This window comes from Nipponia nippon, unplaced genomic scaffold, assembly GCF_047370975.1.
Source record: "Nipponia nippon isolate SJK-2023a ecotype South Korea unplaced genomic scaffold, ASM4737097v1 scaffold_3, whole genome shotgun sequence".
Classification (NCBI taxonomy): Eukaryota; Metazoa; Chordata; class Aves; order Pelecaniformes; family Threskiornithidae; genus Nipponia; species Nipponia nippon.
Genome location: NW_028262347.1, coordinates 117,982,010 through 118,006,613, shown reverse-complemented (window position 1 = coordinate 118,006,613; position 24,604 = coordinate 117,982,010). Strand labels below are relative to the sequence as shown.

Here is a 24,604-nt window from a genome sequence, read left to right as displayed (position 1 = left end):
CACTTCTGACTCATTTTCTAATCTGTGCATCACAATATGTTATCACCAAACTTCAACAAACTTTTCAAGAACCATTTGAACTCTCTGATTTCTAGGCAAATAATTGCTCTAGGAAGAAACACACAATTAAATTCTGAAAATACCGTGGCCTCTTAGTGCTCAGATTTCCACAATATGCACAGTTTTGTGAAGGGCTTGCAGTTAGTTTGCCTCTTTTCTGCATCATTATGAACAAAAAAACTGCTTATTAAAAATAAGAGCTATATGAAGAGAAACCATCCATTCTATTTACTACCTCATTGCTTGGTTTCTATTCTATAACTATGCATCGATTCTAACTATGCTAGATACCTACACATTTCATATTTTGTAAATATTTACCCAGTGAATGACACATTATAAACAGTAGAAGCAAGCTTCACATTTTTTAAGTGTCTCAGTATCTATTAGACACAAATGATGAAATCTAGATGTAATTAGTAGTAGGAGTCATGTATTATGTCATAATAATGCTTATTTCTCCTAGTCTTTTCAAATTTTGCTGTTGTGGCATTGGTTAAAAAAAACATGTAAAATCTGGCAAACTGAAAAGACTCCAACTTCCCCAATTTGTATCTACAGATATTATAGCTAGTATTCCAGTATGACTTTGGTTTAGATACCCTTGAGTTTTCTTCTTTATAGGGGACAATTTTTTTGGAAATTCAGGTTCTCTTCTCAGGCATCCAAAGTGAGTTGAGCTCCCCACTTCCTGAAAGTAGGAAGACAGTTAAAGCTAGAGGTGAACAAATGGGCAGTCAATGCAACAACTCCAATACAGAGACACCGTGCTAAAATAATTTATTAGACTTCCAAAACCACAATAGTAAAGTGGGACTGCTAGAAACTGTAGTAAAGTGTGACTAATTCAGAAAAAAAAGTAGATGTCAGCTTCTCTAGAGCCAAACATATAGAACCACAAAAACATACAGCCCCCTGAGAATACTTTGAGCTAACAAGGAATAACACCGCCATGCAAAGCTCACTAATTAATTGCAACCTACACTCAAGTGTAATTTATAAAGGATGCTTAGCCCTGAGAACAGTGAGTTAAAGGAAAAGTTGCAAACAGTTTATATAACGAAAGGCATTGTTTAAAACTGGTCTCATCTTTGTTTATGCTTACTACACCAAAACTAAATCTTCTCAGAATTTATTGCATGCTAACAAGAAAATTATTATTTTTAGTTAAATCCCACCATTGTGAGCAAACTCCCAAGAGAACTAATTGCACTTTTAAATGAGTCTACAACATTTGAATATTAGCAGGAACAATTAATTAACCTTATATTGCTGTTTAACCTACTTTGCAGAAAAACTTGAATCTTCCCTTTCATAATATTTTGCTTACTAGGTCAATAAAACAGTATATAAGAAAAAAATATCAAGCGCCATTTTGCTTTAGTACAGGAATCTGCAGTCTATCCATTGTGTTTACTTTGGCATTCTCTTAAAGAATTTCATTTATTTTCAATGAAAAATAAAAATTAGACTTTATTGGTGATAGTTTTAGAATACACATGCAAATTCAACAGTGTTTTCACTTCATACTACAAAGGTCTTTGTTTTCTCCCTTTAGCACCAAATGAATCTTCTCCTTATCCTTTAAAAGGCGGCAGTTGTATTCATTTCCAATTTAGTATTGGAATTAATAGAAATTATTGATACATAATGAGGTCTGGACAGGGTGTGGAGACAATGGCAGCCTCCTCCCTCTGAATCTTTCCAAAGCATCAGTGGTTTGTATTATTCTAAACACGATGAAGAAATTGTCCTAAATATGTCCCAGGACTTTGTGTATTAGAAAACAATCTACAAAGTCCCACATTGTTTCTATGAACAATAAAGAATTCTTAAGTCCTTCCAGTCTGTAGCATTTACTGACACTATTTTAACAGTTTGTAAAATACACAACTGTTACCAAAGTTGTTTTTCTTTTCTCAGTATAAGAATATCAAATAAAGCAGAGAGAAAAATAGCTCCATAGTCTTGTTTCCAAATGTTGCTCTGACACATTCACTAATCCTGAAAGCTTTTGTTTCTCATAGGTGAAAGATTTTAAAGCCTTTGATATTAACCACACAAGTCAAACTCCACCATAGATAATAGAGATTAAAGGCATAGTGTTCACCTTACAGTTGCTCTGACTACATTGTGAACTCCACACCACCTGTTACAAAAAAAAAGCCATCTAAAATGAAATATCACTCCTTAAATCATTACAATTGCAGTTTGAGAGGAAAAGGCAGACAAAAGAAAATCAAGAAGTTTCAGAGAGCCTCTGTCACACACGATAAGACATTTAGGCTGTCTCACACAGAATGAATGAAACTGGACAGACAGATACGAATGAAAAAAAAATTTTTTTTTTTTTTCTCGAAATGCTACTGAAAATAAGTCATGGTAGCATTTCATTAGAGATTCTGATAACTAAATGATCATTTAACCCAAGATATATGTTTAAAGCGCAAACATTTGTCTACAATTGCATAAACTGTATGCGAGGTATCTCAAATTTACATCACCACATTGGCTCAGGACATACTTCATTTAAATAGAGATATGCTCAGCAGGATGTCACCTTGTAGAAGTTCTAAGCTCTGAAATGTAAGAAAAATCTAGCTTCCAAACACTAAAAAAAAAAAAAAAAAGCTATTTCTCATCTACACCTCAAGCCAGTCAGGTAATATCAGTCATATCAATACTCTATCACACACTATTAGATTTGAAGGCCTCCTGTGCAGTATTTTAATAGAAATCAGGGGAGGGAAAAAAAAAAAAAAAAAAAGCAGCAAAATAAACAACTAGACAAATCATTGCCAATTGTGATTTTGTTATTTTGGTTTCAATTACATTTTCAACATTATCTCATATCAAAGAGTGGACAGACAGAATGTGTTTCAAGGCTGCAGTAAGTACGGTATCAGGGGAGATCTTCTGACATAGAAGAATTACTTCTCTCTCTCCTTTATTAGCACATAATAGAAAATACATCTTTCCAGTAAAAAAAAAAAATTTGCTCTGTCCAGGTCCTACATTCATTGGGGAAGAAAACCAAAAAACTGAAGTACATAACCTATGTTTGCATCTCCTTCTTGAAATGGAACGCTAAAAAGGATAATATAGAATATTTTGATTCACAGTATATGTCCCTAAACTCTTGCATTCAGATTTAGTATAACAAAGGCAATCCTTAACTGCCCTTTCCTTTGTATGCATCTCAATTCATCTGCAACATAACAACTTTGCAAATCACATACTAGCTTGATATAAGCTTTAATTATTAGTCTTAATTACCTTTCACTTTCCTGTAACTGTAAAATCCTAAGCTACTTAAAAATTACGTTTTTTATACAAAGAAACGAGGCATGTTCTGCAAATCAAAACACACACTTTTAAAAATGTCCTTTGCTAAAATGAACTGATTTGCTTGCAATGAAATCTTATTCTGCTAAGACATCCCGTCTGAGAGTACACTGTGGGGTTTGACGTCTTCTGAGCATGGACGTATTTCACATATGCATGTCAATGACATGGGTAGGCTTTCCAACAGTTTAAACAACGCAGCAATCAGCATTTGAACATTTAACTGCTAAAAAACTGAACGTGACCACCCATGGACAGGTAATTAATCTTCAACTTCCCTTCTCTTGTCCCACGGTTAACAAGTTAATATGGATCACTGTCCTAAGGAATATTATGATGGCAGCTTCCTGTATTTGCCAGAGGCATGTAAGAGTTTTCAGCCCTCTCCCTCCCCCACCATTATCACAGAAAGATAATTAGCTCCTGGCTCATTCCAATGCTGGGGTGCCACCGTGCAAGGAAATTCCACATGCTTCACACACTAGTACAGCTTCTCTGTGACCCTTTAATCCCACGTACCAGTTATATAGGGAACAAGGGTTTTCCAGAGAAGAGAAGTACACATCCTTAGTACCTCCCTGTCCTCAACTGCTTGCAGCCTAGCTATTCCCCACCCAAAAACAATCCTGTGAGCAGTTTTATGGATACTGATGTGAAAGTTGGGATTTTTTCCTCTGTTACACTGAAAGTTATTTTGTCTTGCTTTGACTCCTGCTGTCACAGTGTATTGAAAAGGGCTGGGATTTCCCAGATCAGTGTTCCAGCCATTCGCTTGAGTCACATCTTGAAAGTAAACAGTAACCTGTAACAGTTAAATCGGGTAAGGAGAAACACTTGGGAACTGCTGTGTCATTAGCTTTAAACATGAGATTTCCTTAATATCCTACACACCACTTATATCAGTCTTTAGCACCACACTACATTTCTCTGAAGGCATAAACTTTCCTCTCTTTGGACAAATCCCTAAAATAGATTTCTCAAAGCAAATTTAATTCACATAAGCATCAATTACAGTTACTCAAGTTACCTGAAGTGTATACTTCTGTATTTCATCCAGAACAAATTCCACTTCTTTTGAGGTTGTTAATGAGGCAAGATTCCCACTTAAATTGTAGCAATACAGTTTGGCATTGTCATAGCTTTCACGACTAGAATTTATGCGGAGGCAGGCGTCTCCAATATGACTCCATCCTTCCCCACACAGATGAGCTAGTGTAAAAAGCGTACGATTAAAGCTGATTTGAAAAAAACTTTTAAAAAACCTGAGCGAGTCTGAATTTTATCTTCTCGAGCTCATAATTCAAAATACATCCCACAATCAATTTCCCTTTTCACGTCTCATAAATTCTAAAACACCAAGTAGTACCATATTGAATAGTGTATTTTTATGAAAAAAAAAAAAAACAAAACTTATAACAACTTATAAAACATTTGTAAGGTATATGCTAAGTTTCAGCATAACAACATCATTATGACACTTTTTCTTCCCTGTATTCAGATTTGAGAACAACTAAATATTAAAGATTAGATTTATGTACATAATTAATAGCACTTTAACCAATCACTTTAACTAAATGTTATGTAAATTTCAAAATCTGAACACAACTGTCCCAGAATTAAGAGATCACAACCTTACCCTCTTTGCTTTATCATTCTATCTTTGTTTTGGATTTGCCTAAATACAAATGCAATCAGAATGATAGAAAATTCAGATAACATCTTAGAAAATATTTCCTCTTCAACATATTTCAGCATTACTCAGATAACTATTAAAAGATGAGTAAGTAATTCAGAGCAACTGTTGTAGTTAATCTTTACAAAGATTACACAAATGCAGTTTTAAACTGCACAGAATAAATTGATTAAAGTTATTTGATGAATAATCTCTGTGGAAAAAAAAAAAAACGTGTTCATTAATTTCATCTGGACATAAAGATCAAATGGAAAAGGTTCTGATATCTAACTGCATATATGTAGTTATGAATATGAATTACAAAATAAATATTATTTCAGAATGTTAAGTCACCTTCTGAGAATGTTTTATATTAGCATTTTAATATTCATTGCTTTCATAGTATTACCAATATCAGACAATCAAGAAACTAGATCTTCGGCCCTATCTACAAAGGAAAATTGAAGTATAATTGAAGTACAATTAATAAGATAAAACCCCAGCTAGAAAAAGTAACAGTGTCAGCAAATACATAACAGTAAAGGACTCAGTATGGCAATTCAGCTCTGCACTCAGTGATCCCCACAGGCTAGAACTTGTCACTGGCTTGTGCAGAAGTACACGCCATTATGCCTTCGCTAATCTTATTATCTCTCCTAACCAGATTAAAGGTAGCACTGATATATCAATCAGTGATGTAATTACATCTGTGTTTACCTGCACAACCACGGTCAGGTGGGGACAGTTAGCATGAGTAAAACAAATCCAGGTCTACTCATTGAACAAATATTCTTTGGCAATAAGGGAGGAGATTTAGTCAGATTTGAAAACAACTATAAAAAGCAGCATTGCCGCCCCACAGGCCTTACCAGGTAGTGCCTGGCACTCCTGCTGCCGCTGGTCCCACTGGCAGTTCAGGTGTAGCGAGCAGCTTTTGCAGCTGGTCAGTTTATTGCAGATCTGTTCGTTCCTCACGTGACATTTGGTGTAGTTTTTAACTGACTATAGAAACAAAACAGACAAAACATAATCTCAAATATATGTCAAACTATCAACAAACCAGAAGTCAAAACTGAAATACACAGCAGGTGGATCCCTCCCAGACCACCACAGCCACCTAAAAGCTAGGTTGAATTTTAGCTCTTTGTATAGATTCCCTTATTAGTCACAGAGGACAAAACCCATCTCTAGAGCGTAAATCTATGCAATTCATGCTCTAGAGCGCAATTCATGGCTTGGATAAGTGCAATTTCTGCTGGGTTAAAAACTGGCTGGACGGCCAAGCGCAGAGTGTGGTGGTGAATGGAGTTACATCCAGTTGGCGGCTGGTCACGAGCAGTGTTCCCCAGGGCTCAGTACTGGGGCCAGTCCTGTTCAATATCTTCATTGATGATCTGGATGAGGGATCGAGTGCACCCTCAGTAAGTTTGCAGATGACACCAAGTTGGGTGAAAGTGTTGATCTGCTAGAGGGTAGGAAGGCCCTACAGAGGGATGTGGACAGGCTGGACCGATGGGCCGGGGCCAACAGTATGAGGTTCAACAAGGCTCAGTGCTGGGTCCTGCACTTCGGTCACAACAACCCCATGCAACGCTACAGGCTGGGGGAGGAGTGGCTGGAGAGCTGCCCAGCAGAAAAGGACCTGGGGGTGTTGGTTGACAGCTGCCTGAACGTGAGCCAGCAGTGGCCAAGAAGGCCAATAGCATCCTGGCTTATATCAGAAATAGTGTGGCCAGCAGGACCAGGGAAGTGACAGTGCCCCTGTACTCGCCACTGGTGAGACCGCACCTCAAATCCTGTGTTCAGTTTTGGGCCCTTCACTACAAGAAGGGCATGGAGGTGCTGCAGCGTAGCCAGAGAAGGGCAATGAAGCTGGTGAAGGGTCTAGAGAATAAGTCTAATGAGGAGCAGCTGAGGGAGCTGGGGTTGTTTACTTTGGAGAAGAGGAGGCTCAGGGGAGACCTTATTGCTCTCTACAACTACCTGAAAGGAGGTTGTAGTGAAGTGGGGGTCAGTCTCCTCTCCCCAGTAACAAGCAATAGGACAAGAGGAAATGGGCTTAAGCTGCACCAGGGGAAGTTTAGTTTGGATGTTAGGAAAAACTTCTCCACCGAAAGGGTAGTCAGGCACTGGCACAGGCTGCCCAGGGAAGTGGCTGAGTCTCAGTCCCTGGAGGTATTTAAAAGACAGGTAGACATGGTGCTTGAGGACATGGTTTAGTGGTGGACTTGGCAGTGCTCGGTTAACGGTTGGACTCAATGATCTTAAGGGTCTTTTCCAACCTTAATGATTCTATGATTCTAAATCACCCCACCTGTCCTACCAACTAAGTTTCAGTGGGTTAAACGGTACTTTGAAGATGTCACTTCCCTGTACAGAGCCCAAGAAGAGCTTAATTAACTAAACTAAATCCCTGTTTCTTAGATAGTTCAGGGATATGCTCTCACTAAATTATTTCATCCTATGCAGGTTAAAGCAAGCAAAATAATCAAATGAAATATAAAAAATGGTGCAAGATACAGGTGTAAATTAATTACATATTATTGATTGAAGGTGCAAGAATATGCTCTACTTTGTTTTATCTGGATTAAACAAAACAAAAATAGGAGCTATAGGCCAGTAGTCACAAAACACAAGAACGATTTGTCAAAAATTTCAGTCATGTTATTTTACAGATTTAACTGCAAACCTGTATGCGACATAGCTAGTATAAAATTTACAGAATCTACAGGAAACTGTTTTGTCAAACAGTGACATAAAACCAGGAATAACATTATTCCTTTGGTACCTTAGTATACAAGAGAAAGAGTAAACACTGAAGGAATTTTTGCTTGGTTTTTTTGTTGGGTTTGGTTTTTTTCCTGAAAACAGGCATCTTCCTTTCCAAGTTAGGCATTTTGAATACAAGTCTTCTTTTTTCCCTCTGCATAGTACTTTTAATTATGACATAATATTGATAACTTATTTAATAAACCACACAAAATCCTCAGCCAATTCATCAGCTTATCCATAAGGTTGTCTCTACTAACTTCATTTCAAGGTAATAATTAAAAATAAGTCCTAATACAAGACAGCTTTATATTCACAGAATGGTTGAGGTTGCAAGGGACCTCTGGAGGTCATCTTGTCCAACCCTAACAACCTTTGTCTCTCCCTAACAACAAAAGATTCATTCATACGTAGTAGCAAAAATGGATTGCACTTAGCAAATGTACGGTTTACATGACAATTTTGGTTGCTTTCCTTTCTAATAGTCTCCTGAGGTATGATAAAGCACCTCTAAAGGGGCAATATAACAATAAGTGACACAGTTGTTAGCACTGGAATCATGATGATGGGGCATCAATCTATGGCAGTCTGAAGGGAAGACAAACAGCCTCCTTTTTTTTTTTTTTTAAGTCCTCAAATAATGCAATTGTTAAAATGAATTTTCAATCTCACAGAGGACCAGCTTCATTCCTGCTGAAGCACACTGCTGTTTAGGGATTTGTTTGTTGCCTTTATTGGATCAGACGTCCATCAGTGAGCTTATTAAAAAAGGTACTCACTATTTTTCTGGTCTATAAGAAAGGCTACTGTGAAGAAAAAAGAACAAGAGAAGCAGTTCTAGGACAAGGCATCTACACTACAGTATGAAACAGAGCCAAAGGCAATGCCACAACATAATACACTGACTATCTAGGCCAATAAACGCATACAAACAGTAAAGCAGAAAAATCCTTTGGTACAAACCCACATTTAGTTTCATTCAGTCATGATGCATATTCACAAAATTGCTTGAGAGATGCTTTAAAGTGAATTTTAGAGCACAAGTAACCACCATCTCCTCATTTATAATACCTCAATATTCACTTTTAACACTTCATGATGACATAGTCAAAATCCTTAAGCATTCAGACTGTTTTTGCAAATTATATACTCCTTAGTGATATTACATCAACAGGGCAAACGGAGTGCTAGGTCCTGCACTTGGGTCACAACAACCCCATGCAACACCACAGGCTTGGGGAAGAGTGGCTGGAGAGCTGCCCAGCAGAAAAGGACCTGGTGGCGTTGGTTGACAGCCAGCTGAATATCAGCCAGCAGTGTGGCCAGGTGGCCAAGAAGGCCAATGGCATCCTGGCTTATATCAGAAATAGTGTGGCCAGCAGGACCAGGGAAGTGACAGTGCCCCTGTACTCGCCACTGGTGAGGCCGCACCTCAAATCCTGTGTTCAGTTTTGGGCCCCTCACTACAAGAAGGACATGGAGGTGCTGCAGCGTGGCCAGAGAAGGGCAATGAAGCTGGTGAAGGGTCTAGAGAATAAGTCTGATGAGGAGCAGCTGAGGGAGCTGGGGTTGTTTACTTTGGAGAAGAGGAGGCTCAGGGGAGACCTTATTGCTCTCTACAACTACCTGAAAGGAGGTTGTAGTGAAGTGGGAGTCAGTCTCCTCTCCCCAGTAACAAGCAATAGGACAAGAGGAAATGGGCTTAAGCTGCACCAGGGGAAGTTTAGTTTGGATGTTAGGAAAAACTTCTCCACCGAAAGGGTAGTCAGGCACTGGCACAGGCTGCCCAGGGAAGTGGCTGAGTCTCAGTCCCTGGAGGTATTTAAAAGACAGGTAGACATGGTGCTTGAGGACATGGTTTAGTGGTGGACTTGGCAGTGCTCGGTTAACGGTTGGACTCAATGATCTTAAGGGTCTTTTCCAACCTTAACAATTCTATGATTCTACAATTCTACATACAGATTACAATTTTCCAACCAAACCAAGATATTTGTCCTATTACTTTCTGTCCTGGTTTCAGCTGGGATAGCGTTGATTTTTCTTCCTAGTAGCTGTTACAGTGCTGTGTTTTGGATTTAGTATGAGAATAATGTTGATAACACACTGATGTTTTAGTTGTTGCTAAGTAGTGCTTACACTAGGCAAGGACTTTTCAGCTTCCCATGCTCTGCCGGGTGCACAAGAAGCTGGGAGGGGGCACAGCCAGGACAGCTGACCCAGACTGACCAAAGAGCTATTCCATACCATATGGTGTCATGCCCAGTATATAAACTGGGGGAGTTGGCCGGGGGGCAGCAATCGCTGCTCGGGGACGTGCTGGGCATTGGTCGGCGGGTGGTGAGCCAATTGTATAGTTATCACTTGCTTTGTATATTATTATTATATTGTAGTATTATTATTATTACTATTACTACTGTTCTATTTCATTTTACTTCAATTACTAAACTATTCTTATCTCAACCCATGAGTTTTCTGACTTTCACCCTTCCAATTCTCTCCCCCGTCCCACTCGGGTGGGGGGAGCGAGCGAGCGGCTGTGTGGTGCTTAGTTGCTGGCTGGGGTTAAACCACGACACTTTCTAATCATGAAGCTTGTTGTGTGCTAGTTATTTAATGTTTAAAATAAAATTCAAAGTACTAGTGACTATTCTGTAATAATATTCTCTGTTGTATTCCCTTATTCCCAGCACTTATTTCCCTTAAATCCAATTTAAACAATGCTTGCCTGAAAATCTCATTAGTTCAATGTAGATGTGAATCCAATAGGTAATTCATATTAACACAATATTAAGGTTATAACTTAAGCTACCAAACCCAATGAAATTCAGAAATATGACAGCCCATCTGTTACTGAAGTTCTATATTGCTGTAGGATATTTATAATGTTTACACACCAACGTATGAGTAAATCATGTTTATATATAAAGTTTCCCACTTATGTCTGATTTACTTGGATTTTTTTTTTTAGTACTGATCTTGATATGGTGGTATATAGACAGACTTACGAACTGCAGTGATTTTCTGCATGTCCACTGTAGAATGAAAATATTACAGTAGTTTATCTTAGAATTTCAGAAATTGCTATTAAATAATGTACCTCTCCTCCTCCTCCTGGATTTTTCAGGTTAACAGTATAATCTTGTATAGATTGCCTATTCTAACTGTAAATTATTAATCTAACAGATTTGCTTTTATTTCTCTGAAGCTACTCCCAAATCTTACTATTGGGTACTCCTTAGTCTTAAATTTTCTTCTTTTCCTCCAAGATAAATTTGATTCTATTCATAATTCCTTCTACTACTTTATACATTTCCCCTTGACTATTCTTTGGATTCCTCAAATGTAGGCAGATTGCTATGATTATTATTATTATTGGTATTAGTGTAGCATCCAAGGACGCCCATCATGAAAGAGGACATTAACTTTCCAGAAGTGGTACAAGCATTAGAAAAAGACAATGATTCTTGTCTTTAAGGCAGTGCGTAAAAATATTTAACAATGTAGGACTACAGCTCTCTTTGAAGCGTCCTCTAGTATCCTATATCCCTCAGCAAGATGCTCTTTATCATACCCTTCATGGGTTCTACAACATTCAGTTTATGTTGCCACACTCAGATATAAAATACTTTTAAATCACATACCAATTTGGGCTGTATTTAGGTTATTTACATCAACTGGGTCTTTATCATATTGCATATGTGGAGAATGAATGACGGGAGGTAAGGGTGTGGTTGGTCACAGTTAGAGAAGGAACGCATCCCCCTTGTAGGAACACATCCCCCTTGTAGCTTTTGAAAGCAATGAGGCTTTCAAAAATGCAATACAGACTGGATGCAGAAATACTTCAGCTGTGCCTCCTCCCATCACTGTCTCTCCAAACAAGAAAATCACATGTACTCCACTTGAAAAGACACATCAGAGACCATACTCTGACCAAAAAAGTATTATGTCCATGTGCTATTACCTGGTGTTCTTAATCCCAATTAAGTGTTCTCAATTTATTCTGCCCTCCCATATGTCTGCTGTTTGTTACATTAAAACAGTAGGTATTTTAACAAGCTTAATGTGAAGATTCAGAATAAGAGCTGAAATTTTATAAGGAAAGTGGGTTTTTTTCAATTTTTTTTCCAAGCACCTGTATAGGTTTGAGAAGAAAACATTTTCTCTCAATCGACATTTTTCAAGTGAAGTTTAGTATTACATTACTGCTGCATTTCAAGCCTTCAAAATACTTTCCTTAAGTAATACAGGAATAAGTTACTTTATTTGCAAACTTTTAGTGTGGGCAGTTAACATTTCTACAAACTGAAGGATTATATGCCAACACTGTAGACAACCAGTGGAGCATATTATTACAGCTACCCTATCTGCAGTGATTACTTCAGTTTTTACTGTAGCGGAGTAAGACGACAGAAGGAGAGAAGGAAGCCATTCTTGTTAATTCCTGAAGCTTGCCTTTCAGGACTGCTTTTTGGATCTGAGTTTGGTGTCAAGCCAGGAAATGGGAAGAGTTGTTCTGAGGATATAAAGAATCAAAACCAACTTGTTTTGATAACTAGTGCAAGCATTTCCCATTGTTTCCCAAAGAACAGGGTGAGGGAGGAGACAAAAGAAGTGGGTTGAAAAAAAAAATGGTAAAAAAAGACAGAGAACAGAAAACCTTCAAAATTCTTTCACATTATAAATATCAAAAAGAAGCCAACATATAGTCCAGTAACAACCTACATGTGCACAGAAATATTTTTACATTTTTCAGCCTATAAGTCTATCAGCACTTGAGCCAACCACAAATATAAGTGGCATGGTACTCGTCCAAACCCAGCTCACCCTCCTCTTTCTCAAGCACATTGCTTAAAGGCTGCTGGCAAGCAGGAGACATTCCAGTACTTTCAGCGCTCCAATGCAATCACACTTTTTGAACGTACTCACATGTGCCTGCAAAAATAAAACAGCTTTATGGCCATAAAATGGACTTGCTATATTGCTATCCTTAAAATTGATTACTCTCATTATATATTAAGGCTCTCTTCCACTTTACCAACCAATATTTTTCTCCATTTCTGAAGAGCAAAAACCAGTTGACAAAGTAAATTTTTTTACTTTAAAATTCAGGTGCTCTCTGGTCTTCTTCAGTAAAGGAAGCTTTGTCTTTTGTTGCAACTGGTGAGCACTCTTCAGTCATTTACCATTTTATTTGCCACAAGGTACAAAAAGATTTTGCTTTCACAGCATGGTTCCTCTCTGAGGAGCAGACCAATTCTTTGCCTACTCTTCCATGCTACTACCTAAAGAAAAATGACACCTTGTAAAGGTGCAGCAATTTAAAAAGAAATTAATCTCTCCCCCCAAAGCCTTTTTTTTTTTGTTTTTGGTGAAAACTGGAAGGTAAAATTGTAAAATTAACAGCTTTTCCTGAGAATATTTCCATTAGAAAATAGCCAATTTTATGAACAACACAATCAGCAAGGGGAGATCGTTCTCACAGGATGAGCCATAAAGCTTTTTATGTGCAGATGTACAAAGTGAATACAGTTTCATAAACATATTAAGCAGATCCAGATCTGGTGGTTTCCCCTATCAAGAAACAGGCAAAATGCATCAGAATCAGTGAGGACCAGGAAGACCCTTAGGATATTATAGAGTACAAATGAAAGTGCCAAACTGCAAGATCAATGTAATAGACTTAAGGGCAGTGAACTGCTAGTAAAAGTCAATACAATCTACTCACAAAAATCAGAAATATACCACAAGCAGGACACAGAACTTTTTTTGAAAAAAGCAAAAGGAAGGAAGATGTGAGACAGAGAAGCTAAGCAAAAGAGGCAGATATGAGCATGACAGAAAGCTGTTTCTACCAATTTCAGAAGAGGAAAGAGTGATATGTAGTGCTTAGAGGGACACATATGCAACACTATTAGGTTTTACAAGTCAACCAAAATATTCCTGTTTAAGTTTCCATCTTTGATGCAGACATCCAATGAATGGGAGAAAAAGAATAGGTACATCAGTATGTTGTTTCCTTCTTTGTGACAAAGTCTTATACAATATTCTATGTTTCAAAGCTGAAAACAGCCCTGGACTAGATGCAAGAGGCTCCATGAAAGAGGAAGTTCTACAGATATTAGTATGTCATATTTCATGAAGTCTGTACTTGGCATAAGACAGTATTAATGACAGTATTAGAGTTGCTTTTGCCCCTAAGGCAAACCAGTATCTGTATTTGCACATTTTTGAAAAAAGGTACAGTAAGTGATCTTACCATTTTTAGCATCCATCAGTCTCAACAAAAGATAAAAATTAAATAACCTTTTTTATTTTTATAAGCACTACATTTTATTATGGAGTAACTTCAGCATATTATGTAAAACCACTGTAAGCAGCCTGGGGAATTTCAGTGCTGTAATTTCTCAAGGCAACCTTCAAAATCCTTATTATAACAGACAAAAATCTCTCATAGATATATTTAATGATAGAAAACAGACAACAAGGCACTACTGCTAGCATGCTGTTCAATCTTCTCACAAGCCAAATTTCAGTACCATCTTGAACCACTCCAAATATTTTAAGTAAACTGTTTTCCAGTTGGGCAAGATAGAATAGGCATTCACCCCTCAATATTCGCATCAGATATGATGAGGTCAACTAAAACCATGGTATGCAGAAGTATCCCACTTATGTGAGTTTTTATGGGAGAAAAACAACCCACTTACTAGTGCTGAAATGAGCCAGACCTCCAGAACAACCTGGCATTGCAAGCCTCTGCTTGCAATTACATCAGATATGAGTGTAATGATATATACCTTGATGATCCATCAGTCTGCATAGTAGTGGAATATAGTGTCCTGTTAATGTGCTGACCCACATCAGATGGTGAGTATAGGCAGGTATACGTGTATCATCAATGCATTAGTACTACTTATGAAGTCCATCTGTCCAAACACAGTTATTTCAGGGAAATTTCCATATTATGCAGCCCTTCCAATCAGCAGAACAGTCACTGCTTTGCAAATATCCACGACCATGAGGCTAATGCCAAACTGATTGCCAACATATCTTTAGTATGCTGGCCAGTTTCCATGAAGCAAAAGCAACAAATTCTAAGACATGATTGTTATTGTCTGTCTCATCTGGATGCTCTAAGTAATAAATCAAGGTCTTTGTACAGTTGCAAAAATGGGGGTTTCTCCTTGTGATGTTTCTGAGTCTACAGCTTGTTATCCCATATTACCATCACAGTACTGTCACAACATTTTCATTTTGTGGGCCTAGTCCAGAAGTAGCAGTCTATGAAAACGGATAATCAAGCTGATCCATTCTGTTTCTCCACATGGTGCCATTCTGTTGATGCTGTTTTGGTGGGTCTATGACGATAGCTGCAAAATTCTGTCTCCATCATCTCCTAGCCAATACACTAATTTTGCAATAGCCACCTTCAACTTATGATAGTAACTCTTCTCAGAAATCATTTTGATGAATTTTCACTATCCCATTCTTTAGTAACTCCACTAACAGCCTTTGCTATCCACTTCGAACCCTGAAGAAAAGACAGGAAATGATATAGAGAAGACTGATGCATCAGTTGCTAATTATGCTGACAATCTCGGTCATGAAAGGTTGTCAAAGAAGGATACTGGACTGAGAAGCTTGTGCTAAAATACCCAGTGCTCCACATTTATTAGGGATGAAGATGGTCCGCTCCTTAGCAACTGTTCCTTGCTTAAACGTTGAAAACCACGGTTAGAAAATTGGTACCTAATATAGTATAATGTGTTAGGAAAGGAAGAGCCCTTGAAGATCACAAAGGAAACTAACCATTAGTGCCTGGAACGTGAAATCACTCTGACAGACTTACGACTTCTGACGAATTTGTGTCTGCATTGCTTTTATTAGTAGTGACTAGCTACAAATGCCAGTGATTAGAGCTGGCTCTGCTCACTTTGAATGGGCAAGATTTGAGTCAGAGTCAATCCAACTCACATGTTAATTTGTCTGTCTGGAGAACAAGATTGATTTGCATCAGGTTCAAACCAGAGAGCAAGCTACTTTTACTAATGGAAGTGTGTAAAGAAAGGATTTTGAACTCAAGTACAGCCAGGAGCTAGCTGAAAAATATAAGGAGGCAAAATTTATAAAGCTAAAATACTATTATAAGCTTGTCAAAAATCAAATCAACAAGCAAGAGATGCAGCAGCTGGTGGACAACAACATAAAGTATAAAACATGGCACTAAGTAGTATCAAAAATAGAAAAATATAAACTTGTATGAATCTATGTGTTCTTATTGCTTGTCTATACAAAGATCAGAACAATCTTACCAAATCATCACAAGACAGTTAATCTCATGGTGACAGAGACTCATATTCCTTTAACGAGATGACAAGTAACTCTATGACTTAAAGAAAAACATTTCTATGATGATCAATGACCAGAATACCAAGACTAACGAGAGTGACCTGGTCCTGTTTGAAAGTGAAAAAAAAGCAAACAGCCATCCTTCATGGGATTCCACGGTTTCCGCCTGTATACTGTACACCGCATATGCACAAAATCCAAGTGGATAACGACTCTGGGACATTCCAAATGTCATTAATCAGGAGATAATAGTATTTGTCCTGAGAGATACAGAGTGGGCTAACACAATCCTAAAGAATACATTAATTTTTTCCCCTGGAATAGATATCTTTGCTGCAGTCCAACTCTGCCCTCTGCAACATTTTTACTGCCAAAGCCAGGCAAAAATGTTTATGTTTGTGTTCAAAACAAGCTACTATTAGTCTACTATACCCTTTTCATTTGCTGCAACAGGCCTCTGGTTTAGCTAGAAAAGAAACAGTATTAATACCATTTTCATAGATTTGCAAAGACTCACCATGCTACAGTTACTATTTGCTGAAATGCATTTCTTGTCATCACACCACTGGCACCCGTTTGTATTGGCAGTACAGCTTGCACAGTCTGCGTATCGGTAACATCTGTCATCTGCAGCAGCTGTAATACACATGACAGTCAAAAAGAAACATCGCACAGAAGGAGAATAATACCACATTTTAGACACTTGCTTAGATTATTTTCTGTTACATACTTCAGTTGAACTCTAGCCATTCAGAAAGGCTTAGTTACTGTAGGAAATTAATTCTATTCAGTTAATAAAATTTACTCCATTAGAAATTCCTTTAGTAACAACTATATTTGAAGGTTCATAAGTCTTACATCAACTAGAGGAATATTCACTGATTTGCAGCATACAAAACTCTCTTAGCACAGTGCATAAATGAAGAGTATCAGAAAGTTTCTTAAACTATTAATTCTTCACTCCTTTAACATGGAAAAAAGATGTTCTTCAGCTGCAGATTTCTGATAAAAATATTTGATTGCTATGCAAGAAGGCAATGGTAAAAGTAGTCAATAAAAAAATCTAAGACAGATATTAGCAACACACAGGCATTTTAAGTCTTTATAAATTAATTTATAAACCTAATAATGATTGGTAAGTTATAGTTCTGCCCTTTCTCTACAAAAAATATTTGAGGAAGAGTTCATGTTAAATCCTTAATACAAGCCTTCAGGACTTGGACTAAAATTTATGTTACTTAAAACAGTTTGGGACACAAATGATTACTTCTGTTTAAAGGAGACAAAAATCTGAAACATCATCATGACCCAAAATAGCAGAATTCCTACCAGCTCCTACACCAATTGTCGTGTTTATCTCCTGTGCAGTTTGGCTTCTTTAGTCCCGGCATCATGCAAGTTTAAGAGATTCTCTTGCCAGGGAAACCTTGCTATCCAAGAAGTCATCTTTTGAAAATCCAGTAAAATTTCTGCTTATCCTTTAATATTGACTATCAGCAGTTTCTCAGATGATACTCTCTACCAGATAACAATTGAGCCAAGTGGTGTAAAAGAATATATGAAAAATTGGCTTTTGACAGAATATTACCACCTGAAACTGGAAGGATTTGACAGCAGTGAAGCAGTGCTGTCCACACAACTTCAGAACTGGAATTCTACACACCCCACTTCTTGCAAGTTTAGTTGTAGATTATTCCCACTGCACCAGCTGTACTTTAGAAACTGCTCTAACTTTTTTATTTTCCTGCAGCCTGTCTGTGCTTTCTTTTGTTTGTTTTTCTAGACACCTGTTCATATGATCAGCTTTTTATAAGATCCACTTTCATCTGTATTACTTTTGAATTTAGTGTCTCAAGATTTTTCTTTTTATAAAGAGCTGAGACTTTCTAGACTCTAGATGTCTAAATGTTATGAAACTGTACAAAAGCAGCTCTTCAGAAAGCTTTACCTGGGTAACCTTTTTGTTATATAATGCACCTTTTTTCCAAGTTTGCAACTTTATATCCAGTTCAGAAACAAATAAAAGCTAACAGAAAAATAAACTGTCTTGAAGCAGTGATTAATAGCAGAGCTAATAATTTTTTAACAAGCATTAAAAGTAGACTGGCAGTTTAATTGTATGGTAGCATGTACATGTAGCATACAGCTGAAGTTTGGTTAGCAATTTTATACTGTGCTGAAAGCAAAGATGAACAGAAAAAACAGCGGGTGTATGTAGCAGGGATGCATATTCTGTTCATGCATAAGAACAACACTTTCGCAAGCAATTTATTCGTGACAAGCCAAAATACTTAGGAATAGCATGCAACAGTTATTCATAACACTAAATTGCTGTTTCAAACAATATAGCTATCACAACGCTGCACACAAATTCACATGACAAGCTTGAACCCATTTTGACATACTGCAGCAAAGGGCTTGTTTGCCTCAAGTTTGTTTCCAGCTGTGACTGTACTATATTCTTCTATTCAAATACTCCTGTTGGATAGGTAATCTACTCTAGGCAGCGATGCTTTCCCTCTCTCTTATGGAACATACAGACAGGAGAGTGCCATATGCCTGTAATGCCAGATACCACTTGCAGCGCCCATCTGTGCTCTGACTGCTGTTATGCTTTCTTCGAATCAGAAAAATATGAAGGCTTATATATGTGTGTGTTTGTGTATATATATATCCCAAAACAGGAGAAGGTGGAGAAAGAGGAAAATTAATTCACTTACAATATTTCAAAGTTCATCCTTTTATAAATGCTTCAAACACACTGAGCCAAATCCAATCTAAAGTCATTTTATGCTTTAGCTCCCCAATGAAGTAAATTCTTCTCTTTGAATCCTCTGATGTTTTGTATCCCTTAGGACCTTAAATTTGTGCCCTTTTGCACCTACTTCCCTGTATTTAAAATCCAAAAAAATTCCAGAATTGAATGATTTTAAAAATTAATCCATAAATCTCTTGCATTAGGTATTCTCAGAAAGGAACAGTCTTAACAGTCTAATCACTAGTTCCACTTGGTTAGTTTTTTGGGGCGCATTTGGGGGTGGTTTTCCCCCATCTTCTACATTGCATTGCAAATCTGACACTGTAAGACTTGAATTCACTCACCTGTTTTCTTAGGACATTTTGCTCTAAGGATGTTATTAGCATGTCCAGATTCCCAGGATTCACAGTGTTTCTTGTTCCACAGACACCTTATCCCTGGACGAGCGTTTTTACACAGCTCTTCATCTCTGAACGCTTCACAGTTCGGAGGCTTGTACACAAGGATGTCATTCAAAAGAACACTTGAAAAACCCCCAAATATATACATAGACCTATTATGAAAAAGCAAGTAATATAACTGTTACTATAGCTGTAGATACATTTTCTTGATTTCTTCAGCTGTTTTGATATACAATAAAAAAAACCCACATAATATTATAAAAAACATTCTTCACCTCTCTCTAATAAAGGCTCTGTCAGTGGTTCCATTATAAAGATTGATAAGTTTTTCAATATATTTCTCTCTGGAAGTTTAGACTAACAAAAAAATTGCCCAAAGTGCACTGTGCTATATGTATTAGTGAGTGACATATACCAAATGTCTGGAAAGAAGAAAGAAGAGCTATGGAGGAAACTACTCATTTTTGAAGTTAGATAATGAGAACAGAGTGGGAAATAATGGGCTGCAGGAAACGAGAACATTTTTCTTCAAGAAGATTTCAAAGACAGCCGGTAATAATTGGCAGATGGCTATTTCTTTTTGGTAACATTTCCGGTGCAGTAGCTGCTGACATCAGAACCAGAAGACTAGACTTGAGACCTTACCCTTCTCACTTAAAATTAAGAACAGCCTCAGGCAAAAGATAATAATAAAGAACCTGTATACCTGTTGTATCACATACTCTCAAAACAGAATTAATTATAGTTACCAATAGCAGAAATCTTTGGAGTGTCTCACATTACACTTTTTGTACATAAAACCCTACTAAAAATACCATTAAGTTCAGAAAAAAAAAAAAAAAAAAGGCATTTTCACCTTGAATCTAATTCATTGAAAGCGACAGTTCTCGAAGGATCAGACATAGCTTAGACGTCTTAAAACAACACAAATCATCAGTTGCTGAATTAATTAATTCCAAGCAATTTTCTCTTAATGAAGTAATCTGTTCATTGATTAATTTCAAGTGCTCTGTGTACAGAGTTACAACTTACTGCTATTTTTGTTAAAATCAATCAAACTCTTATTTGTAGTATTACTTATCACCTCCATTATTTCTGACCTATACAATATCCATATGTAGAGGATCTGTAAGTTGCCCGCATATACTTAAATACTGAGTTTATTAGTGTGATGAATAACGTAGAAGAGGAATGATCAGTAGTGTAATGATCTGTAGTACTGCAACTGTTGGATATTAGGCCATTTGGCAACCAGCGGTAGTAAAACTGACACAAGCAAACAGCAGAAGTTTCTTTAAACCTGACTAAAGTTTTCTACAACTTTTCCACTAAAAAGGAGACGTTTGCCCTACAATTTTATCTTTCAATTTGGGGTGGGGGAAGCAGAGAGTTCAGCCACTAAATCCAGCAAACTCCAGATCCACTCCATCTCCTGTTTCTAGATGATGAACTTTTACTGAGCTCCTCTATTTAACAAATGACATGAAAGTATGCTGCATTTTACAGAGGATATACAATATACTTAATATAGTCTAGATGCTGGCAGGCTTTTTTTCCTGCAAGTGGTTAATTATGACCACTGTATCAGTATCTTCAAAATCTTGCTTTTTCCAAACAAATTTTAGTTACATGTTTTTGATTTTATGGTTGTAGAAGAAGAAGGAATTATAGCATGCTGCAAAGAGAAAAATATTTCTCCCATTACACCTAAGTGAGGATTATAGTTGGTACTGAATTTCAAATTCAGTGTAGTTCACAAGACTGAGGAAACACCTCAGTACACTAGAAGGTTCATATAAAATGCCATTGAACAGATTCCACAGCATGTCAAATTGATAATTAGCTGTACTGATTACCTAAGACAAGTAAAGTCCCTGATGAGCACTACTTCTTATGTTAATAAATTACATCAGCTGTGTATCATTGAACCATACTTCACATAGGTATAATTTCTGCCACAGTTTTTATCATTGAGAAAAACAGTCAGGAAAATTTAAAATACGCTTCATTTACCCATTACTGACAACAGCAGTGTGACCAAATCTGTTGACATCTCGATGCAGATTAGGTTTTGGCAAAATCTTCCATTCATCACAAGCTGAAAGACAAAAAAAAAAAAAAAAAAAGCATAAGAAAACATACACAAAATAATTCCAAAAGTTTTCAGCAAAATATATGCAAAATGGATTTTATCAGACACTCTTTTGTATTTTAAGTATCAACTAACTTTACTGCCTATTTACCCTCCTTTCCCAGAGGAATCAGTGCAGGTAACCCCTTCTGTCTCCATTGTAAAAACAGACCATCTATACCTCATGACCTTCAAATGTTCTTAACATGCTTTCATCACCTGCTGGTCTCATGAACTCTGAAACAAAATTTGACTGACATATTTAAAACCGTTCTTAATATTAGTTTCTAGGGTTTTTTAAAGTTGTTCTGCAAAATCAGTGGGATTTGACAGACTTTTTTTCTGTCGTCACTAGGTGAAAGCTAAGCTGCCTTTTTCTAACTCCTAACAACCTGCTTTATTCTGCTGTTTAAACATGTTATTTATTTGGACTTCATAGGGTCCTTCTAGAGTCTCTATTTGCAGTGATTTGCATTTATCAATGCATATACAGATCAGTGACATACACACTAGCAGTCTTTAAACACACTCCATTAATGCCACTTTGTAATTTTTGGTCCTTCTTTTCATTTTTTCATTTTCATTAGGCTTTGGATTTTTAGGTAGATCCTCCTTTTAAATGCATCAGTGATGGATTTTCTGGAGAAAGGATTAATACACATAAAGGTTCTTCTACACTTCTAGAAATTGCAGGATTTGAGCACACTGCAGTCACTAGTTCCGAGAAGCTGTATTTGCATTGCTCAAGAATAAATCAACAGGTACTCCTTTTAGGTGCATTTGTTGAGTAGGTGCTCCAAGAACCTGTCAGCAACACTTATCTATCAAGGCGTTTACCAAGGCCTGAGGACACTCAGAGAAGCATCCCTTTATTATACAGTCCTCTGCCTTCACAGCCCGTTTCAACACTCAACCACCACTGCCATCATTTTCATCAAGTAATCAGTAATATTGCCCTAACATTACGCACCCTCAAATCAGCCAAAGGATTTTAATTCATATGTATTTCATTGAACATCTGCGACAGTAAGCATTTCTTTTCATAGGTGCTTTAAGACAAACTACCACTCCTCCAGCTGTGCAGGTCACCCCATTACCATCTTACTTTTGGTATCTTGATTTAACTATGCTACTAATTACTTTCCTTTCACCAAGTATTTGAGATGAATGCTGTATCAGTATGTTTACTTCAAATTAACTATTCAAGCATATTTCTTTTAGTACTGCTGTGGGAGCATTTACAAATGTGGTTTTGGTGTGGTTTCAATTTTCTGCCGACTGGGATTTTAAGTTCTTTAGAACAATTAGTCCTTTCTTCATTATTTCCTGCTTGAACTTTACTGACTTCAAATATTCACATCCCACAGTAATAGAAATAGAGAGCACCTAGAGATTAAAAATTCAAGGAAAGCCCTTTAAAACAGAGCAATGAAAATACTTTTCTACAGAGCAGGCAAAGCATTTCTGGAATTTGTCATTGCAACAGGTTTTGGAGACAGGTAGGGTAAACTTTCAGGAAAACTTTCATATCAGACAGAGGGTTACAGTTTTCTCATTTAAAAAAAAAAATCTGCTATATACATAAAGATAAGGATTAAATCCAAAGTTGAAAAGGAGTTAAAGGGAGAGAGATCTCTGCAATTTAATCCAAAAAAAAGTGTGGTGCTTTTTTTGTATATAGATATATATACACACGCACACACACACATATATATATTTAGGTCTTCGATAATTATATTGCCCTTTCAGATTTTCTCAATGAAAACTAACTTGCATTTTGCCTTAAGTGGTTTGAAGCCAGAATAACAAGATGACACTTTTTCTTTTAAACCAGTCACAAAGCTATCAATTTGGACACTAAGACGCAATAAAAATGACCTATTGCTCAGCATACTCTCCATAATATACAGAACTAAATAGTGTACATGCCTGTAGAAGCTGCACAGTCAGAGTTAGTACCACAAAGAAGCAGAAGTGTCCTGTAGACACCAACAGTCAAAAAGGTCACTGGCGTACAGCAAGACTGTGGGGAACACACCTGAAACCTAACTGCTTCCAGGGTCTTAATGCAATTATTTCAGAGGGTGATTTTTACCTAATATTGCTGAATTCATTTACCTGTAGGATTCCAATGACAGCCACATCTAAATAAGGTATACTTACTTAATTTTAAAATTTAGAATAATTTATGGAAGTTATAGATATGATTAAAAATAAAGGAATATCACCATCAGACCACATATTTCAAGAAAGTCTGCTTAAGGTTAAAAAATAAATAAAAAAAAACACCAAACAAACAAACAAAAAACCAAAAAGAAACCCAAACACCCCTCCTCTCTCCCTCCCCAGCTTAAAACAACAAAACTGGGTATTAGAAATCCAAGAGGGACAAATTGTCCTCCAGGCTGGTGTCACACAGACCCTAAGTCACTCTAACTGCTGGTTGCACTGGTCCTGTTCTCGTTCCCACTGTCAGAACAGTTCATCTCCGCTAATGCTGCTGTTCTGGCACTTCTAATGTAGAAAATTATTCACAGCAGCACTTTGTCCAGTTAGCTTCCTGTTAGCACACCATGCTGAAACAGCTCGGTGCAAGGTCACACAAGGGTGGACTCAGCACATGAGAGAGGGCAGGACAGCATGGCTACGGGCAAAACTGCAGTAATAAGCCACTAGATTGACTTAGGCTTCTGCAGAATCGCAGCCTGAGCCCATAAAGAGAGTCAGAGTGAGACTGTGGCTGTGATAGATAAATCAATTACATCTTTTTATAAATTGGAAACAGAAACTAAAAGCACATTATTACCAGAGTAACACAGATGGTCCAAACAGCAATAATTTCAACATCAGATGGTGGACTCAGAATGAATTTAGTAGTTTGAGGAAAAAGAAACTAGTAAGTTTAATTCACTGTCTTATAGGACCAATGCATCCCCAGAATCTTGCCTCTATCTCAACTTCTACCTTCTGTCACTATCATTGTTAACATTATATTATCATAAAATTATGGTATTATTAATACATTTCATCTTTCACAATTGTTCTTTTTTAATTTTCTTTACTTAAATAAAACGGTGAAAGTACATACATGCCAGGGAGACGCTGCTCCTGAAACA

The 24,604-nt window shown here is 37.1% G+C and overlaps 1 protein-coding gene across 3 annotated transcripts in view; it reads right to left on the bottom strand.

Moving 5' to 3' along the window:
* The window catches only part of ATRNL1 (attractin like 1), a 528,683-nt gene that overhangs the window by 404,716 nt on the left and 99,363 nt on the right, over positions 1–24,604 (bottom strand). For all 3 annotated transcript variants that reach the window (XM_087766532.1, XM_087766530.1, XM_009476061.2), the window contains exons 11-15: positions 21,371–21,455; positions 19,301–19,509; positions 16,716–16,834; positions 5,947–6,079; positions 4,433–4,614 (exon numbers count right to left, since the gene is read on the bottom strand). In XM_087766532.1, the coding sequence (XP_087622658.1) occupies positions 4,433–4,614; positions 5,947–6,079; positions 16,716–16,834; positions 19,301–19,509; positions 21,371–21,455 (728 nt within the window). The remainder of the gene's footprint in view (positions 1–4,432; positions 4,615–5,946; positions 6,080–16,715; positions 16,835–19,300; positions 19,510–21,370; positions 21,456–24,604) is intronic.